This window comes from Alosa alosa, chromosome 9, assembly GCF_017589495.1.
Source record: "Alosa alosa isolate M-15738 ecotype Scorff River chromosome 9, AALO_Geno_1.1, whole genome shotgun sequence".
Taxonomy (NCBI): domain Eukaryota; kingdom Metazoa; phylum Chordata; class Actinopteri; order Clupeiformes; family Clupeidae; genus Alosa; species Alosa alosa.
In genome coordinates, this window is record NC_063197.1 from 21814746 (window position 1) to 21829803 (window position 15058).

Below are 15058 nucleotides of genomic sequence, written 5' to 3' on the forward strand. Positions count from 1 at the left end.
CAATTTCAGTCAGGACAAATGTATTGGTCAAGAGAAAACATTCAATCAATATTTGACAGGGGTATGAGTAATTTTGTTCCTAACTATCTGTATAGTTTTTATTATATAAACAGTTATATAAACAGCTGACATACTAAGAATACATTTAATCAATTGTACCTGATGACTAGCTCATTTCAGGTTGTTTACCATGGATTTTCTGCATGTTTTTTACGCAAAAGAAAGAAGGGTACACTTAGAATAACACATTTTATATTATTCAAAAGAAAAGATCACCACAGAGCGAAGCTGACCGCAAAATGTACCATTCATTGAATCTAAATATACAATCCCTAATATTATACCAGTGTGTGCAATGACCTTTACTTTTGAAGTCTGATATATCTGCATCACCAGCACATGGGATTTGAAAACAGACAGTGTACAGGGATTTTGTCTTACTAACAATATACATTGTTGTCCAGACAATATCTGCAAGAATATGTACACAGACTATTTAAATGTTGCTGAATCACATGACATATTGTTTTGCATCACAAACACTGGAAAACGCAACAAACAGTATAAGCATTAAAATATATTTATAGTTGTATATGTAATACTGTTTCCAGAGTTGTTTTTGTCCACCCCTATTTACACTGCTTTTTTGTAATCCCTGTGAGTACTACTATTACTTCATACAATGTACTGGACAACTGAGAGCCTGCCCCACAAACATGTTTTCTAAGGAGGCCCATCACAAAGGTTCTGGATTTCAACAAGACTGTCCCTACATGTGTTATTCTCTCAGTAGATAGAGAGATAGATAGGTAGATACTTTATTGATCCCCAAGGGGAAATTCCAGAAATACCAGTAATCACAGTGTGTGGCATATCTGGAACTTTACACTTGCGTTTGTCTTCATCCAGTGTGTTAGGACTTGTAATTGGAATGTTTGCACCTGGTGCATGTTGCAGGCCAGGTGCATGTTAATGGCAGAGCCACAGCAAAAACAAAATGCTTTGTAATGGATGGGGTTGCTGTTTTGTCCAGTTCATACTGTTCTGTACATTTGATTTCTTTATCTTTGTCTGAAGGCTTCAGGCAGTGCCCGTGACTGCAGCATCTAGGTTGGTGTAATGAGTGACGTTCTCATCCTCCCAGCCTTCTTCGCGCTCGTGGAGCAGCTGATATGAGAGGTTGAAGATGCTGGTTGGGGTAAGGCCTGAGGCGGGAGAAGTGAGGGTTTGTGTGTTTGTGCAGTGATATTGCATCTCCGCCGAGCACGACACCGATATGTCATCGTACACATACTCATTGCCGCGGAGACAAGGGATGATTTCGCTGGTCAGGGTCACATAGTCACGGCCAGCTTCCACACAACCCTCTACCACTGGACCACCGACTTCTTTCTGAGCGACCCAATTGTAGGAGCCTGTTTCAGGGCCAGAGGTGCAGACTGTGTTCCCCTGAATGGTGTCAGAACTGGTAGGGTTGTCAGACAGGATCTCCAGCACTGAGGCAGGGGTTTCATCATCACACTGCTTAATGCTGAATGTCGGTTCCTGAAAACAGGAAATAATTTTGCCTATTCGTAAATGAACAAATTCTGTTGGAGAGTTATTTCTGCAGTTACACTCAACTGGGAAGAGCAGACAGATTTTTGCTACATTAGTTACTAGCCAGTGAAAACATTGTTGAACACAGAGAAAGGAATACTGCTGGACTACCCTTTGTTGTGTGTTATATATACAATATACATGTTACAAGACACAATATATTGCAGAATGTTGTATCTTTAAAGTATGCAATGTCTTCTGTCTGTAGAATGAAATCAATAAATATCATGCAGCTAGTCAGTGTTAAACACAAGAAAATAATGCATTGTTCACCCATTGGGGCCCCTCTGCTAGAAAACTCTCCAGTATCTTGTCAAGTCTGGGGACTGGTGGCCACAGATACCGTTTGACTTTACTGTTGGAGAAAAGTACATTTATTATAATTAAAGACATATTTGACAGCTGCCTGAACCATATATTTTTTTTCCACCAAGCTTATTGTATGTAATACTAAAAAATATTTTCCACATTTCAGGGTATAAAAAGTGCAGGTTCAGAGAGTTTGTGTTTCCTGTAGGAGAACATCTCTGATAGTGACACATTCTGGTTAAGGTGGTTTAGAAAAAAAAACATGCTGAAGTAACAGAAACAAACCTGAAGTACTGTGAAAGCACAGAGGCAACCACAGCCGATAGGAGAAGGATCGCAAGAGGAATACACGCAATGAACACCAAGCCTGGACAGAAAACATAATCTGTACTGCTCCCTTTTAATATGCATCGACATAACCTTACAAAGCAGCTCCACAATCATATCTCACTATATTTTTGTGCTCTGTACGAACCATAGTTGGAGGGTACTTCAACAGTTAACATGCTAGACCAGTCACTCCAGTATCCCCCGTAGAAAGAACCATAGGGCTTGGATTTGACTTGGATGAAGTATTGACTGCTTGCTTGTTCATGTAGATATGTACTGGTCCTTGAGCTGTTCCATACAAAGTGCTGTGACCACAATGAAATTGAAATGAATCTGTTTTGCAAACCAGTAATATTGCTGATTTTATTTATTTTTTCTCCTTACCTTCCAGTCTTTCTCATCCTTGGAGCGGTAGCGTATTTGATATATCAAGTGCTTTGCAAGGATCTCAGAGGGACAATCCCATTGCAGATGAAGCCTCTGTCCTGCCTCCGCCCGGAGCCCCATCGGTGGTTCAGTCTTAACTGAGCACACAGACAAGAGGTCAAATCCATCCACACTTTGGGCCCGTATATGTATAATGTATATATGATCCTATAACGTATAACGTATAACGTATATATGATCGTTGCCATGTCAGAATGAAGTTGTTCTTTCAGGTAGTGCAAATATTTCATTTATTTGTTTTTTTTTTCTATGTGTGTGTTTTATTTATGTAAAATCTCTTTCAACTGTATATTGAGATAGGGCATCTGTGAAAACACACCTTCCACAGACTCTGTTAATACAGGATAGATATCTTCTTGATGTTATTGAGGATTTTGCTTTGACCATAGAGAACATTATGCAAGGCTATAAAATTGAACTCACTGCTGTTGTGCATTGTAAATTCCTCCGTGTAGAATGTTCGACTGAGTGGGCCAGAGCCTGCATGGAGGCTCACTTGGATGGCTCTAGATTGCTGTCCATTAAAGCTGCAGCTCAGGGTGCTTCCGTGGTTCTTAGTACAAAGTGTCCAATTTCCCCATCTACTGCTGTTAGTAAAAGACAATGTCACCATAGTCAAGAACTGACATTATAGTTTCTTGAACAATGGTCATTCTGAGAGAAGCAAGACCTGATCCTGTACCCAAGTGCACCCAATTTAATTTTTACCTTTTTTGTGAGTGCAAGCACATGTGTTTTAAATGATAGTTTGTTATAGCCAAATTCCCAGAGGGGTATTTCACAAAACCTAGATAAGGGATTAAGCTCAAATTTACATTAAACACTAATTCCACTATGCCCTGCTGCAGTAAGAAGAAAGTTGTTAGAAAACAAAAGATAATCTTTACTTCACTGTTAGTCTATATCAAAAGTGGTTGTTCTCTTTGTGTGAATGACACTATTTTCTGCACCACCGTTTTAACTGCTTCGTTCTCAATACCAATTTCAAGTTTTTGCCTGAAATTGCACAGCGCCTGCTTCAGAGGCCACTGTTCCCACCTTGGCCTATAATAAAATGCTTGACCTCTTTGAAAAGCTGAAACACTGTAGTTTTTTGGAAAACAATCAGAGGAACTGTGTGATGTTAAAAGAAAATGAAAAAGCTGAGTGCTCTTGTTGTGAACGTCGGTAAACTCCACTTGTGCCAGTTGCTCTTAAAGTAAAAAAACAAATTACTTTAGTTACTTAGTTACTTTAAGTTTTTAGTCAAAAAATGTGGTAAGCCAGTATGGCCTACTTCAGGCAACTCTCGCACTGAGCCAAGGAAAATAAGTTAAAAACCCTTTTTTTTTTTTTAAAGCTGGGGCATATAGTAAACGCCAACCGGTTTCAACCCACACTGGGTCTTCGTCAGGGCGTAATACGGAAGAGTCCCATTTGTCAGAGAATTTATAGAAAAGGCAATAGTCACATGATCAATTAACATCAATCTTAACTATTTCTCTAGAGACATGTAAAGAGACATGTAATTTTGCATATGTAGGCTATGTAGGTCCATTTAAATTCATTTAAATTCCAAATACTGTGCTGGAGATGCAAAAAGGTTACATGAATAAATACAAAAAATAAATAACAACATACATTCAAAAATCATGACTGGTATTCTATTGTAATTCATATTTTCTACAGAAAAGGTCTAAAATCTATCTTCTCATTGAGGCCAGGATGACTTAATGCATCAAATTTATCGATCCAGTGTGTTTCTCTTTGAAGTAATTTTTTGAGGCGGTCTCCACCTCTAGGGGGCAATTGTACTTGTTCCAATCCTTCAACTCTTAACAGATTAGCATCATTATTATGAAAACTATTAAAGTGCCGTGCCATCGGATAGGCCTCATTATTATTTTCTAATCGCATATTTACGCTCCGCTATTCTATCTTTAAGACGCCTTTTTTGTTCGTTATATAAAAACTATTTCAGGGGCATATGAGACGGTACACTACAAAAGTTGTGTTACATCTAATGAAATGTTTACTTCTAAATGTTTCTTGTGTTTTAAAATCTTTAAACTCTTTATGTTGTATAATGTTCGTGTAGCAGGTAGACCTTCTCTGCCTGCTATAGAGTGTCCCAGTGACTTCCGTTTTACTTCCGCTACAAGGGACCTATCTTTCAAAAAACTATGAACGGGAGTGAATGGAGAGATAACAATTATTTTTTGGTCCAGTTTGAATTGTGGCACGAATTTCACATATGATGTGTGTGAATTTAAAAGATAACGCCAAGAAAGTACTGTTGTTCGATAGACTTTAAAAGTTATGTTGGTTTTGTGCGAATCCGCTCAGTGGACTACATCTCTCGTCTCGAACGATGTACGTCACCAACGTAATTAACGATAAGATTAGCTGTTATGCTAGTTAACGGTTGCATCTTGCTGCCTGCTATGTCACTTAACAGTATCTAATGTACAGTCTATGGACGAATACAACTTACCTGATGTGTTTAATCCTCTGACTCATGGTATTTTCATCGGCAAGGAAAGCCCAATTAAGACCTGTTGCTGGTATGCTTGTACAATCTAGTGTGGCTGTGAATGAGCTAACATCACTAGCGCGACTGATGGGTTTGTAGTCGTTGGAATTACGATCTTTCACAATGCTGTAATTCAATAGTTACGAAACAAACTGCAAGACTTTCATGTCTTTACATGAAAAATTGTCTTTAAAATTGACAAACATCATATGGGTAATTCAAGGCAGAAGTCAACCAGGACCAGAAAATAATTTATTTTTCGCCATAGACTGGCGTTCAAAATTTTTTGAAAGATAGGTCCCATAGAGTGTCCCAGTGACTTCCGTTTTACTTCCGCTACAAGGGACCTATCTTTTAAAAAAATATGAACGGGAGTTAATGGAGAGATAACAATTATTTTTTGGTCCAGTTTGAATTGTGCCACGAATTTCACATATGATGTGTGTGAATTTAAAAGATAATTTTTCACGTCAAGAAAGTACTGTTGTTCGATAGACTTCAAAAGTTATGTTGGTTTTGTGCGAATCCGCTCAGTGGACTACATCTCGTCTCGAGCGATATGTACGTCACCAACGTAATTAACGATAAGATTAGCTATTATGCTAGAAAAGCGGTTGCATCTTGCTGCCTGCTATGTCACTTAACAGTATCTAATGTACAGTCTATGGACCGAATACAACTTACCTCATGTGTTTAATCCTCTGACTCATGGTATTTTTCGCCGGCAAGGAAAGCCCAATTAAGACCTGTTGCTGGTATGCTTGTACAATTTAGTGTGGCTAGATGAATGGCGTCACTAAGCTAGCGACTGATGGGTTTGTAGTCGTTGGAATTCACGATCTTTTCACAATGTTGTAATTCAATAGTTACTGAAACAAACTGCAAATGTCTTTACATGAAAAATTGTCTTTAAAATTGACAAACATCATATGGGTAATTCAAGGCACAAGTCAACGGGACCAGAAAATAATTTCTTTTTAAGCCATAGACTGGCGTTCAAAATTTTTGAAAGATAGGTCCCATGGAGGCAAATGGAAGTGGCGCCACTGGGACACTCTAGCTGGTAAGTCCCGCCCATCCGCTAAAACCCCAGTGGACCTCTAGATTGAAAAATCGTCCAATGCAAGTGAATGTGAGAAAATAATTATTTTCTGGTCCCGTTTTGAATTGTGCCATGAATGTGAACATATTATGTTGTCTGTGAATTTTTAATATAATTTTTCATGTTACGAGTTTGACAGTATATTATATGATTCTTCGCTATCCGTTGTGGAAAAAGACATAACGAGAAAAGACTACATGTCGCCTGTGACGTGAGCTAGCTCTAATCGCTAACATTAGCTGAGATGCTAGTTTTGTAACGGCAGGAATAAACACACATGGTAACAAAAAATATTGAAACATGTCTAGCTTTACTCAACACATTAACACTATGATACAGTGTGATTGTAAGTTGTATGGTTCACTGTGTTCAAAGTCGATCTTAATAACCCTCTACATCTCGACCAACTGATGGTTGTTATGGGAAACTAGTTAGCTGTCGTCTAGCCGGAAAGTTGTAGTCCACAAAAGTGCTCTCACACAAAGTTTAACGCATCAAACTTCTACCTGCTCAATTGTAGCATTCTTTACACGAAAATTTATATAAAATTTATTTATTAAAAAAATTATATAACATTTTTTATTTATTAAAATTTATGTAAAAATTCACAGACAACATATGTTCACATTCATGGCAAAATTCAACCAGGACCAGAAAATAATTATTTTTTTTCGCCATAGACTGGCGTTCAAAATTTTTGAAAGATAGGTCCCATAGAGTGTCCCAGTGACTTCCGTTTTACTTCGCTACAAGGGACCTATCTTTTAAAAAATATGAGCGGGAGTTAATGGAGAGATAACAATTATTTTTGGTCCAGTTTGAATTGTGCCACCAATTTCACATATGATGTGTGTGAATTTAAAAGATAATTTTTTCAAATCAAGAAAGTACTGTTGTTCGATAGACTTCAAAAGTTATGTTGGTTTTGTGCGAATCCGCTCAGTGGACTACATCTCGTCTCGAGCGATATGCGTCAACGTAATTAACGATAAGATTAGCTATTATGCTAGAAAACGGTTGCATCTTGCTGCCTGCTATGTCACTTAACAGTATCTAATGTACAGTCTATGGACGAATACAACTTACCTCATGTGTTTAATCCTCTGACTCATGGTATTTTCATCGGCAAGGAAAGCCCAATTAAGACCTGTTGCTGGTATGCTTGTACAATTTAGTGTGGCTAGATGAATGACGTCACTAGCGCGACTGATGGGTTTGTAGTCGTTGGAATTACGATCTTTCACAATGTTGTAATTCAATAGTTACGAAACAAACTGCAAATGTCTTTACATGAAAAATTGTCTTTAAAATTGACAAACATCATATGGGTAATTCAAGGCACAAGTCAACCGGGACCAGAAAATAATTTCTTTTTCGCCATAGACTGGCGTTCAAAATTTTTTGAAAGATAGGTCCCATGGAGGCAAATGGAAGTGGCGTCACTGGGACACTCTAGCTGGTAAGTCCCGCCCATCCGCTAAACCCCCAGTGGACCTCTAGATTGAAAAATCGTCAATGCAAGTGAATGTGAGAAAATAATTATTTTCTGGTCCCGTTTGAATTGTGCCATGAATGTGAACATATTATGTTGTCTGTGAATTTTTAATATAATTTTTCATGTTACGAGTTTGACAGTATATTATATGATTCTTCGGCTATCCGTTGTGGAAAAGACATAACGAGAAAGACTACATGTCGCCTGTGACGTGAGCTAGCTCTAATCGCTAACATTAGCTGAGATGCTAGTTTTTGTAGCGGCAGGAATAAACACACATGGTAACAAAAAATATTGAAACATGTCTAGCTTTACTCAACACATTAACACTATGATACAGTGTGATTGTAAAGTTGTATGGTTCACTGTGTTCAAAGTCGATCTTAATAACCCTCTACATCTCGACCAACTGATGGTTGTTATGGGAAACTAGTTAGCTGTCGTCTAGCGGAAAGTTGTAGTCCACAAAGTGCTCTCACACAAAGTTTAACCGCATCAAACTTCTACCTGCTCAATTGTAGCATTCTTTACACGAAAATTTATATAAAATTTATTTATTAAAAAAATTATATAACATTTTTTATTTATTAAAATTTATGTAAAAATTCACAGACAACATATGTTCACATTCATGGCAAAATTCAAACGGGACCAGAAAATAATTATTTTCTCACATTCACTTGCATTAACGATCTAGAGGTCCAGCGGGGATAGCGGAAAGGGCGGGACTTACCAGCTCTATAGCACCTGCCAGTGCTAATGAAGGGGGCGGGGCATGGGCTTAGGCAATTAATCAATCTGGCACCAGTGGAGTGCTACTTAAGAGGGGCAGCAGCCAGTAGCAATGTAGACGCCACTGGTGTAGCCCCTGTATGTGCTACTGTCAGTTATGCTGGCTCCCCATAGACATTTGTGGTTTTCTGTCATGTATATTGTGGTGTTTTCATTGTTTAATCTTCTGTGTTCTGTTTTATTAGGCAGCACAGTCATGCTGGTGGGGTAACATGGGTCGTGCTGCTGTCTTGTCTTGGTTTTAGTTTGGTTATTTGTTATGTTTGGTTTTTGTTTTGCTTGTCTTGTCCTTTTGTTTGTGTAACTTTCATCTTTATTTAGTAGGGAGGTGGCTCTGAGGGGGGTCTAGTTTAAGCACATGTGTGATGTTTTTGGTGTATTTCTTGTAGCTTTACTGTGTACCTTTGCTGTGTAACGGGTGAACCTTTTCTTTATGCTTGCATGGTATTGGTGTGAACTTCCATAGTTGCCACCCTCAGATCTCCACTTCCCAACCTTTTGTCTTAATAAATATTGTTTTCCTGGAATTCATGTCTCCACTGTGTAGTTACGAACCTGAAAGAGGTACAATCTCTTATAGATTCCCTGACTCATTAGGCTTCAGGGTGGCGTAGTCAGGCTGCTGTGATTGGCCCCTTGGCCCTTATCACCCTGTTACATTCGCACAGTGATTACATGATTGCAAGCACTTCAAAAGTACCCACTGGTCTCTTTAACCACTAATCTTTTTTCTTAGCTGGGAGGTAACTATGAGTAAGACTGTCTCTCAGGGTAGGAGCTCGCTTAAAGCAAAAAGTAGGCAAGTTCTGAAATTTCATTTAGGGAGGGATCCTTTTTGAGGATATTCCAGTTAGACCGTATGATCTGTTTTATCTCTCTGGTTTGCTTACTGTGTCTAATGACAAAACAGATAGATAGATACTTTATTGATCCTCAAGGGGAAATTCAAGTTTGATGTTAAAACAGATGTTAAAACTGATGTTTTTATTCATATTGCCCAGGTAGTTGTAAAAAGTCTATTAAATCATTCTGGCTGCCTTTTGTAAAGAAGGAAAATGTCATCTATAAACCTGCAATACATTCTGATGTCTTTAAAGCAGTTCTTTTCTGAATTGGAACACTTACTCTAATTCCTACAGTACTAAATATAAACAGGCATATTCTGGGGCAATATTTGAATATAGAGATTCTACATCCATAGTAACCAAGAAGTCCCAGTCATGTCTTCCATGTTGCTTATTTTATTTAATACATCGGTAGTGTCCTGGACATAAGATGGTAACTTTTGCACAAGGGGTTTTAAAAAATGATCTACTGGGAGGCCGTTTCTGTCAGACTTCCATTTGCTGCCACTATTGGTCTGCCTGGTGGATTGTCCTGTGGTTCTTTGTGGACTTAGGCAGCATGTAGAAGGTCGCCAGTCTATTATGTTCACAAAGTAAAAAGCCATATTCTTTGACAGTAATCCATCCAGAGTCTCTTGCTTTAGTCAGTAGTGTATCTAGCTCTTTCTTCATCGCAGGTAATGGGTTGTTAGTGAGCTTGATGTAATATTCCTGGTTCTGTAATTGCCGTTGAGTTTCCTTAATATATTTCCTTAATATATATCCTTAATATATTTTTCGTAATGCCATACTACTACTGTTCCGCCTTTGTCAGCCCTTTTAATAATAATGTCTTAATGTCTGTTTTCTTGAAGTTCTTTTAAGGCTATAGAATATTGTTTTTTTTTTTTTCTGCCGGGTAACAAGCATCTCTGAACTGACCACATTTCAGCCCTCTAGGTCACTTGATATGACTTAGAAACACAACTGAGCCCTAGCACCAGGTCTTGTGAAGCTGTGTTCAAAAAGACATCAATATAGAATGAAAATATTGAGTACTTTAGACCATTATTTGCCAAGGTATGCTCATGCGTTTTGTAAAATGCCCTATGGAAACTCCCCATAGGAGTTTAGGTTATCAAAAATGCATACTGACAATAAAATGCTTGCTGCATATGAACCACTGTAGAAGCATAAGCTTGGTCTCAAATTAAAGTGGCGTTGGCGTTAGTGAAACGTGTTGATCTAGAATGACTAGACAACGCTAGATCAAGCTTCACTTTATTACATCTTGGATTTATTAATTCTGTCTTTGTGAAATACCCCTCTGATATTTGTAATGAGAAACTTGCTCAATTTTTGTCCCATTCAGGGAACAAATGCTATAGGCATCAAGGTCATTTACATTTTCATTTATTTACATATATCAATTATTGCAAGGGCCATTCTCCAGAGCAGCTCAGGGTGCAGTGCCTTGCTCAACGGCAAGTGTGGAAGGCGAGAATTGAACTCATGACTTTCCAGGCTACTTTTATTGTTCTTGTTTTGTTATTTTGATTATTGTTGTTGTTGTATGTTTTGTAAACTCATTGCTCTGATGGTAGAAGCAACTGTGAACTCTGACCTATTTTTTTCTCTGTAGAAGATGGTGACCACCTCGTTGCTGGCACTGCCATTGATCTGGGCTTGCTTGGTCCACTGACACTGGATGCTGTTCAGGTCAGAGGTGTAACACAGGAACCCCGTATCCTCTGCAAAAGATCAGTTGATGACATGTACACACCTGGCTCTTGTCAATACTCAATAGCTATTTCAGGTCTACAAGTACATTTCAGTAATCTGCAATATCCCAGTGAACACAACCTAATGCAGTATTTTATTTCGGCAATTATTTTTTTGTATGTTGGTCTCTGCATGTCAACCCATCTCATATTCACTCATTTGAGGTATAGCACCACCTAGTTTAAAATGAAAAGGCAAAAACAAATTTTGAAGTATAAGATTATTATGACACCCTCTGAATGCATGCTAAGTTTCGTACACACACACAGGCATCACACACACTCACACGAACGCACACGCACACAGGCACGCACATACATACATAAACACACACGCACTCATGCACACACACACACACACACACACACACACACACACACACACACACACACACACACACACACACACACACAAGCACATACATAAATGAACACACACTATGCACACACTCCTTTACATGCGCAAAAGTAGGGGATGGAGTAGGAGATGGAGACAAATTGACAAGCGTGATTTATTTTTGCGGAGAGAATGTGCAGGACTAGACCGCAGTCATATTTTGTACTGCTCTGCAACAGACAGGCCTTTATAGATTTAAATCAGCAGACAGTAGGCACATTTTGTGATATCTCAGCTTCCTGTAAGAAAATTTTGCAATATTTCTCAGTGTATTTACAGTAATATACACTGGATTGCATAGTATTTTGAGTGTTTTTTCAAAGACATGAAAAAAAACAACAACTATACAGTGTCTTCCATTTTTGTGACAATTGTACAATAAACTTGAGAAGTGAAGTGGATTAGATTTGTATCCCTAGGAAGTAGGAACACATTGTCTTGCCTCTCGCTGCACATTCAAGTGTAGGCCTACCTGCTTTTTGAGGGACCATGGCCATGACAGGTTCGGTCCAATCACTCCAGTATCCTTTCTTTCTGGACTTGACTCTCATCTGAACACAGTACACTTCTCCAGAGACCAAGGATGTCAGCACAGCATTATCATGGTCTATCTGAAAGACATGCAATTTCTCTTACAGCAATAGGGGAGTTGTGTAGTTTAGTGAGACTTGAGTTTTGACATTTAAATTTGATATGGCAATATCACTACCGCATAAACAATATACTGTACAGTCATTGTATTCTGCTGTTGTCACAAAATTTGTTTACTGCAGAGCTTCTTCATGTAGTAAGCATAAAGTTTAAACAGACATGCTTATAACCATAAACAGAATGCAAGATAGTGTGAGTATCTGAGTCCCATACCACTTTTCTCCTCTCAGGCTCTGTCTGGGAGAAGTATCGGACCTCATACTGCTTATGCTTATTTGCCTTCCACCTCACCAGCAGTTGCTCAGCTTTCCCAGTTTTTTCAACCGAGATGTTGTTCGGAGGGTATGGTAATTCTGTACGAGAGAGAGAGAAAGATATGGTCTCGACCAGTATGGTGCTGGGTAGATTGCACAACAATTTAATTTTTAACAATTGTGAGGTGTTCATATTTTTGTTACTCAGGCAATGTTCCCAAGTCTGGTGGACCCACCACATTATTAGGCTTTTAAATCAATACAGCCATTACAATTTATGTAAACATACTTATTGATGTTCACTTAGCTTAATTACCAATGATAAAGACATCATTTATGGTTCATATTTGCCATTTACCCCTGTGAGATCAGATTTATGATTGTATGAATTGAGTTATTTTTTGTGTGAGAAAATGAGGGAATTAAATTATAAACATGGTCATTATTGATGCTTATTTCTTAGAACTTAATCAGAAAAGGTGCAAGTGCTTGAAATGTAACATTTTTGTAACTTTGTCTGGGAATAGCAGGTGCAGATAGACAACATTCCTGCACACAGACACACAGACACACAGACACAGACACAGACACACACACACACACACACACACACACACACACACACACACACACACACACACACCAGGCCAAGTTAGGAGAAGGGCACAGTTAAGGCACAAATCTTGTGACTGCTTGCTTCTTCCAAAAATAATAAATAGCATAATGTTTCTTTTAGCAAACATTGAAAACTGATCCCACAGACCCAAACACCTTACAAGGGTGTAAAAAATAAATAAATGAAAAAGCACTTTTAGTTGCCTTAAAATGTGTTAGATAAATAAACTTCACTTCGTTCTCTGCTCACCTGTTTCATCTATACTTATCTCCCGCTGGAAGACTGTCATGTTGGTGAGCGCATCCACCACCTTAATGGTGATGGGGATGTAGAGTAAGACATGGGAGCGTGGGAAGAAGCAGATGTGTAGGACGGTGCCGCTTGCCGTTGTCCACTGAGTTAGATTGCACTGTGACTTAGTCTCTGAGACACTGAGAAGGAACAGCACGCGTGAGTGTTTACATATGCAGAGTGCTCTTCTTTTGATTTAACATTACTTTGATTCAAACAGATATGGGCAATACAGCTCACAAGCACAGTGATGCACTGTGATAAATGCATTCATCTGGCCACTCACCCTCTTTTCTCCCTCTTTATCTCTCTCTCTTTTAGAACAAAATGGTGTAAAACATCATTTTACCTCTCAGTGTAATAATGACACCACTATTTATTGACATTCACAATTATATGAATACTTACTCATCTATAGCATAGGAAAAATTATAAGAGTGTCCATCTCTGGCCTCCCAAAAGCATGTGAAGTCATAGTCAGTTCTCGTAAAACACTTTGGGTCATTTTCCAAAGCCAAAAGTTGGAGTTCTGTTTAAAAACAGATCATCATGATAATTATCTTTTGATTGAACAGCATCATCATTACTTGACAACAGTTGACATCCGTTTACAAGCTTCACTAAGAATAAGACATATTATATTATATGACTAATGATTTCAGATAAGAGCAACAGATTTAAACCATTTGCTACTCTATGTAATGCATTCTTGAATTCATCAATCTAGAGGCTAACCATTCGTGTCAAAGTGCTGGAAGGTAGCAATACTTCAGTGATTTGTTGAAAAGAGAAAGGCCATTCTCAGATTAAGTTCATGAAGTTCACTATGGTGTGAGAAGGGAACTTAAAATGTCATTTGTCATTTGTGTGCATACGCCTAAGCAGAATATCAGCAGCAATACTAAACTGCATATTAGATATACTCTAGATATATTGCAAGCCTTATGTATATCTTATGTATATCTTATATACATAAGGCTTGCAATAAACCAACTTAAGACTTAAGATGCAGCTGAGGAGTATGTCATGAATTTAACCTATGAACCATTATAAGGGACAAAGTATATAAAAACAAATGAGTTGTTAATGTGCCAATTACAGATTTCTTACCTTTCTCCGATACCTGGACAGATGGCCCAATGTCTTGGGCCAAAATCCAAGAAGTTTGCAGCCAGACAAAAAACATCCAGAACAACATGGTGGTGGGCACCAGACTGTTATTATCAGGTGCTCAGTGACCCATGTTTCATCAACAACTGCATGTGTGTGTACGTGTCTGTGCGTGTGCATGTGTGTGAGAGAGAGAGAGAGAACTGAAGGTGTGATAAACAGAGTTGGTGTTTGTGTCTGTGCCTGTGTTGGTTGGGGGGTAGGCAGCCCTATCAGGCAAGGCTCAGACAAGCAGGAAGTGTGTTCAGAGAGGATTGAGGCAAGTACCCAGGCAGGGCCTCAGAAAACACACTCACACGCACACACATACACACACACAAACACACACACACACACACCCCGCACACACCAACTCTTTCCTCTCTATCCTGTGTATAATCAGAAAAATAAAAACTGTTTTTCTTGATACACTGGAAAAAACCAAGAAAGTGGCCCACTTTACCACCGCACTCGAGAGCTTGCAGCTAATCTGATGGGGGCCGTCTGAT

The 15058-nt window shown here is 38.6% G+C and overlaps 1 protein-coding gene across 2 annotated transcripts; it reads right to left on the bottom strand.

The window, feature by feature from the left end:
* Positions 1-62: 62 nt before the first annotated feature.
* mpl (MPL proto-oncogene, thrombopoietin receptor) lies at positions 63-14718 on the bottom strand. Of its 2 annotated transcripts, none has more exons than XM_048252310.1 (12): positions 14511-14718; positions 13809-13929; positions 13359-13540; positions 12453-12592; positions 12061-12199; positions 11035-11161; positions 3109-3269; positions 2623-2762; positions 2384-2543; positions 2194-2275; positions 1873-1954; positions 63-1545 (listed from the first exon to the last, which is right to left on the bottom strand). In XM_048252310.1, the coding sequence occupies exons 1-12, from the start codon at positions 14596-14598 to the stop codon at positions 1081-1083; spliced, it is 1887 nt and encodes a 628-aa protein (XP_048108267.1). In that variant the 5' UTR covers positions 14599-14718; the 3' UTR covers positions 63-1080. The 2 variants fall into 2 exon arrangements, with proteins under 2 accessions (XP_048108267.1, XP_048108266.1); XM_048252309.1 differs by having other exon boundaries at positions 3109-3272.
* Between the last annotated feature and the right edge of the window lie 340 nt (positions 14719-15058).